This window comes from Toxoplasma gondii, chromosome XII (genome assembly GCF_000006565.2).
Source record: "Toxoplasma gondii ME49 chromosome XII, whole genome shotgun sequence".
NCBI classification, from domain to species: Eukaryota; Apicomplexa; class Conoidasida; order Eucoccidiorida; family Sarcocystidae; genus Toxoplasma; species Toxoplasma gondii.
Genome location: NC_031480.1, coordinates 2,244,408 through 2,250,947, shown reverse-complemented (window position 1 = coordinate 2,250,947; position 6,540 = coordinate 2,244,408). Strand labels below are relative to the sequence as shown.

The window sequence follows — 6,540 nt, the reverse complement described above, 5'->3', positions numbered from 1 at the left end:
CTTCCTGACGCAGAGAGCGTGCGCTGGAAAACAAGAGACGCCGCCACATTGCCCCACGAATCATCCGCCGTGGACCGCCGCCTTTCTGAGACTGACGGTTGTTTCTGTCTAGATTAGAACGCCAAGACCGTAGAAGTGGACAGCAACCGTCTGTTCGACATGTCAATAAGCATTGCGTTCGCAAAGACGCTTTGAAGCGAAGTAAGTGTTAGAACTGGTTTGAAGCAGCGGGGTCGCGGGAATAAATAAACCTTCCCAGTTTATGCATTCTTCATTTGAGATATTCGTTCTTCACTTCAACCCTGTATCCTACAGTCCGTGGAGAACGACGCTCGCCACAACCACAGGCTTCGTTCTGCGTAGAGTATAGATACCCCACAGCACTCAGCCTCTAATGCTAAGCAGTCTGGTATCCGGCATCGTTCCCTACCATCCGCTGATCAAGTGTGAGTACGCGTATCCAGTGTTATCATTCACAAGGACACATATGAATCCGTTCTGCGTCGACGAGCTCAGTCTAGCCACCTGGACCGCTGGGGTACACTGAGACAACCCGACCTGCATTAAAAGAGAGCTGATTCTCCGCTGTATAGTTCCGGCCTTTGCGGTATCTGTTCCTGCCGCTTGCCTCTCGGTGGCCTGGGTTGGGGACTCATCCTTTTCACGGACTATATACGGAGCTCATTTTTGTAACTGGCACAGACAGCTGCTGATGCAGGACCCATTTTCGCCACAGACATATCTATACCCCTGTAGAAAAGGAAACTTGTTCAGCTACGCCCTGACGGTGAAAAAGCTCATCTGATCTAGGTCTTCGAAAAACCAAGACCGTGCACGTGGTTTACTGGTGTAGTGCCGCCTCTGTCACGTGATGAGGTTCCATGGGTATATATCTTCTAGGTGAGACTTCTGTGGGCTTTCTCTGCACTGTAGGCTGTCCTCCAGTTCTTTCGAAGCACGACTTGTTCGTGTGAAAAGCAAGGCTGCTGCATACTACTGCCGTGCTTGCCACCATGTGTCACGGATCTCCCAGCTCGTTACGCGCTGTGAAATCAGCTGGATCTAGTCCTAGTGCAGAATCTTTATGAAACTGGTTCGGCCTCAAATCGACCACACCTCTGCTGAGGCGTTTCGGATGACGTGCTGTGAATCACAGCAATGTACGCTGTTCCGTGTGCTGGGACTACCACCCAGCACGTAAAACAGACTAAACGTGTCTGTGCTGCGCTCTGGTGTCCTGCGTAAGTTCTGAATAACACTCATGACAACCTTGCTGAGGGTCTGCGTGTTTGAGATCTTCGGCGGCCACCCATTAACCGATGTTCTCTCGTGAGATGTCTTTAGACCCTTTCTCGACAGTCCGTCGTAGGTCCGGCATGTCTACAAAGTGCCATTGTTTTACGCAGTTGCTTCTCGCACAAGCTTTTGTTTCAGGAGAATGACTTCTTTGTTCATCCGTTTCTCTCGAACGTTCGGAGCAGCGAGATCCAGACTCGGAATTCTTTCTTCCACTCGGATGGACCAGGTTCCCTCCCTGGACCAACGTCATCTGGTGTAGAGCGAACTCTGAAGCATCACGCATGGGATGGCTTACGGGCGCAGCAGACGAGACGCAGCCCTTTGGCATGACAGGAGTCTCCACCAGACACGTCGACTGCATCAAGTCGCAGCACTTGGAAAAAGGTGGACTTGGAACGCTCGCTGAGAGGGATTCTCGACCAACACCTAAGTCGGCCTTCTCACGTGAACCGGCCCCAACTGAGGAACACATACGACGGTGGAACCAGGGTGCAGTCGGCACGTCGCTAGGGTTCGTTATTCTGCACCACTGTCTGATTTGGCTGTGCGCCCGAATCTGTGGAACACGTGCACTCGCGAATATTCATGAGAACACATTGTTTTGGAATCAACTAGCCAAATCCTTCCCTCTGCCACACATGCTGAAAGACGAGCTTGGGGGTGAAAGCTCTACTTCAACAAACGCACGGGCAGACGGTTCTCACATGTGCGACGTCGCTAGACGAGTTCGAAGTCGTAGACATCATACTTTTGGGTTGTGTGTGAAGTTAACAACTAACCACTAGATACGTGTTCTGAACAACCGGGAACACCGGACAGGCGCCCACTGCTTTCTGGATAACAAACGAATGGAGGAAGCTCAGCCGCACAGCTTCTTCTGGAGGACTGGGAGAGAAGTGGTCCGACAGAGGCTCAGCTTCGAAACGGTTTTGTGGGCTTTAGTTCTGAACTGAGCTTTTTTTGTTCGACTCATCACCCCAAAATCAAGACTCGGTTGATACATCAGCCGAAGTTGGGGCGGGCTGACGACACCTTAAACGTTCACAGAGACGAGAGAACCCGTTCTCCCGGTGTTGCAATTCATGCTGGGAATCCCCGATGTATGGGGATACAGCTTCAGAGCGAGCCACCACCACCAAGGTTGCCGTTGATGCGGCAGTGACGCGAAGTAGAAGAGCGAAAGAGTGTGCCAATACTTTTGTCTGTTTCACGTGTTTTAAATTGAAGCAACACCGTTCACTCATGCATTTCGCGCCACAGAAGCAGGTAGCAGAGAACCAAAGTTTATTCGCTAACAATTGAACAACACAAGGATACAATCGAGGATCATCGCCACGCAAGTTGGGATCACGGGCCGACTTCAAACAAACGAGGGGTGTACGTGCGAGGGCCCCTGTTCAGCGACGCGTAGTTCCTGCCATGTACACACTTCAGTACTCGTATGAATCCGTTCACGTTGCCGCTGTTTTGTGATTTAGCGTACAATTTTCAAACAGACGAAAGCTACAAATGCTGTACAGGGATAGACATGATGCGGTGTCTTTCCTATCTCTGTCTTGGGTCGGACCTATCCTTTCATTCGGCGTTGCTCTGCCAGCGTGTGACGTTTGAACAGCTGCCATGGAACGCATGAAGTTTGAGAATGGACGCATCCTTGTTTCACAGGGAGAGCTGAGTGAAGGAACTTGCTGCAGAAGTTCAGTCAATCGTCGCTCCTGCCTGCGAAGATTTGCGTATTTGCGCTACAAGTGTGACCAGCCTGCTAAACTGACTGGCGAGCTGTGGCGTTAACGTCGTGGCGAAACGCGTAGCTAAGGGCAGAGAGCCAACAAGCGTACTTTGAATATCAATTACGAGCTCGTTGTTCGTACTTCATCATTCTGGGTTCGCAGAAAAGGTGACGCTTACCCCGTCGTGTGGAGTTTAGTACCTTCAGGAAAGTCACCCTGAGGATGCATAGCCGGAACTGCGTCGGAGGATCGTTTTATGACGGGGCCGTGTGTTGTTCGCCTCCATCGCGTGCTTTCGGCAATATGCACAACCTAGTCCTGGTGTTGCTGGCGTTTCTGTCTTCGTGGGAAGACAACGAAACCAGGTAACAAGGCGTGTGAAAGAAATATGACTCCACAATGTCTTCGAAGAATTTCACACTTTATGGCACATTGGTTGTACCACAGTCCATTATCACTGTTAGCTGAGATAAGCCACTTTTGCTCAACATACGCACCGGTAGTATCCGCCACAGGAAGATTTCCTATGGTGTTGGTTGTGAATGCCCCCATCGCTGCTGCCGAGCGATGCGGCGGGCAGGGCGTATTCACCACAAATGTCACGATTGAACGAGTACAAAAAGAGAAGAACTTCACCGCTTGTGTACGTCCGAGCATCCAACACCATCAGTACCTTCTTGGCTGCTTGAGTTCCAAAATGCTCAATCAGGCGCGGCGATGTGGTGGAACAGCAGAATCCTTTTCGCCTAGCGATTCACGGCAAAACTGAGAGAGACCGTGACGGGAATTGCACACAACACGGCGTGAGATCAAATGATTTCCGTTTCGTGGATGAAGGTGACATGTCTGCTGAAGTAGGTCGTGGTCTGGCTTTACAGAAACATGTCCGAGTTCCGCTGCAGGCTTCGATTGCTCGGCGGCTTTCTGACAGGGAGTCGGAAAAGAGGAGCCAAGGTTCCGACAACGGAAACGGCACTACCCCACCTTTGCCACCACGGCGGACCCCGTCTCCGCGGCCTTCAGGAGCCAGTGGAGTTGTCCAACAAGGAGCTGCCGGTGTGGGCACGCCTACGATGTTGGGGACAGGTGGCCAACATCTCTCTGACCAGGGAGCTACAGGTTCAGTCGCACCATCAGTGCAATCTTCCTCATCTAGTGCTGTCAGTGTTGAGGGTGCATTGCCTCTAATCCAGTTTTTCGGAAGCCGTAGCAGTTCTCCTGAAGTCCCTCTATGTCATGCGTGCCACACTGTAGAGGCAGCTGTAGGCGTGCTTCAAAGCATAAGACACCGCAGACGGGCTGGCGCGCGTGAGGCAGCTGAGCGAATAGCGGCACTGGAGTCCCAACATGCTCTTCTTGTCAGTTCCTCCACCCAGGGAGAGCACAGTCAAGGTGCACGGCCAAGTGATATCCTTGTGAGTCACCGGGCGCTACAACGGGCGCGCCGAGAGGCCACCCGACAGGAAGAAACGCTACGGGGAGAAGAAGCCTCCCTGGAAGCGTTTATACGCGTGGCCTCTGAAAAGCGTGAAAGAGAAGGGCAGAGGTCTCTCGAGGTGCTCCGCCAGCGCGTGGAAAATCAGACTGCAGAACTTGCTGTGTTACGCGTCGAGGCAGCACTAGAGCGGCAACGTGAAATGGTGGAGCTCGAGAGGAGGCGCGGAGACTTACTGGCCCTGGCCTTAGTCGCAGAAGACGACGAAGAATATCTTCGGCTGAGTGCAGAAGAAGAAGCAGTCCAACGGCAAATCGAGCAATTGGCGGAGGAAACGAGGAGACCGCGCCGTGGCCGTAGAAAGCCCGCGTGATGCAGAAGTGAACAGTGATTCCAAGTGTCTTAAGCACAGTTATTTGAAAAAACAACAATGCATTCTGAATGCGAAACGGTGGTATCGGAGGTATAATGTAGGTAGGGGAACGGGGCACCCCCCGATCTTATTTTGTCAGTCCTGTTACGGAAAGGAAACTGCCTTGTCGGGAGCAGAGGTAAATCCCATTAGGCGCGAGGGTAGCAGAAACCCGCTTCGTGCTGCGTTATGCTTTTGATACTCGCACGCTATTTTGATTACCTCGCAAGCACCTTTGGCGACACTGTGAAAATGCTTTTCTGACAAAGCGATACACGATTGCGGATTTCCCAGTTGGTGTCGTGGTGCGCCTGTCGCCGAATCAAGAGGACATCCTAATTGCACTTCATATGTGAATCCGGCACATACGTTCGTTACCATTTTCTCAGCAACAGGCTTCTGGAGAAACCGAAACTGGTTTTCCAGTGTAGATGGCAATGTCACTCGTGGGGATAACGAAACCCTGAAGATTGCCCTGGCGGGTTCGAAAGTATACGTTCACAGGCGTCCACCGAACATATCCTATTCATGATGTGAACAGCCTATTGATGATGTCTCTACTGAACACACTAGTTGAAAGACACCTGCGAGAGCGGTATCGGAGCAAAGAATGGTGAAGGAGCCTGTGTGCAGAGACAGCGACACGACTACGGTCATCGACACCTAGGACTGAAATTGGTAGCAATCCAAAGCGTAGGCAAGAGATATTCCTGCGATATCTAGCACTAATGTAATGTTGTGGCTAACATATCGATGCAAAACCTGTCTGAGGTTGTAATTTGCATCGATCGCTGCTCTGTTCTGTCTGCTTGATACTCGCTTAACTTCCAAAGGAAGGCCTCGCACATCTCCTGCTTCATGGCACCAGTGAACGGCACCTTCTTGCGTTGGTGGCAAAGCGGCTATGGTGTTCCTACGCTCTTGCATGCTTCTTTGGGTTCTTGACTGAATTGAACGGACAGCAGCTGGGATTTCGCGAAAAGACAAACCATCGCCTGGGAGCTGCGTTTCCTTCACTTGAAGTGTTGCTGTCCTCTTCGTGTCCTCTCCCTGCCTAACCGCGTGCTCTGGAGTGCCGCAGTCAACGGGTACAGATGCGAATCGCGCCGCTGAAATGCAGAAAGTTGCCGGGATGTAGCAGGCATTGGAGAGGACCAGATAGAAGAGCTTTGGCTCTTCCGGAGTCAGATCGTCAATGCGATTTGTGTCCATCATGATGGGACGGCCACTGCATCCCTCCCAGCTATCCACTTCAGTGCGTCTTTGAAAGGCGAAGCCAGCGATGTGCCGCTGGTCACAATCAAGCAAATGCCACAGTAGGCACACTGCAGGGGTCGAGAATCCGGAACTACTCTCATCGACGACATTAGGCTCATCTCCCAGAGCCGTGTCGTTGCTTGCACGAATACACCTAGCTGGATCCGTCATGGCACCATGATTCGTTTTTCAAAGCGGCGCTAGGCGGACGTCTTGCTTCCACCTGTGTCATCAGTTCAACTAGTAGTATGTACAACCCAGAAAATTGTCGTATATATACACCTGCGATCCCAGTTTATAATCTGTAACAGAAAGTAGGTCTTGAAGGTCTTTGATTACTAGATCCAACTTCTACTGCGTTAGCAGAGCATAGTTACGGTGATAATTCTTGAGAAACAGAACCAACT

The 6,540-nt window shown here is 51.5% G+C and overlaps 1 protein-coding gene across 1 annotated transcript; it reads left to right on the top strand.

The window, feature by feature from the left end:
* Window positions 1-1,737: 1,737 nt before the first annotated feature.
* On the top strand, window positions 1,738-5,472 carry TGME49_200010 (hypothetical protein). The gene is made up of 2 exons (XM_002372037.1): window positions 1,738-3,394; window positions 3,739-5,472. Exons 1-2 carry the CDS (start codon window positions 3,252-3,254, stop codon window positions 4,835-4,837), a joined length of 1,242 nt encoding a protein of 413 aa, XP_002372078.1. The 5' UTR covers window positions 1,738-3,251; the 3' UTR covers window positions 4,838-5,472.
* The last annotated feature ends 1,068 nt before the right edge of the window (window positions 5,473-6,540 follow it).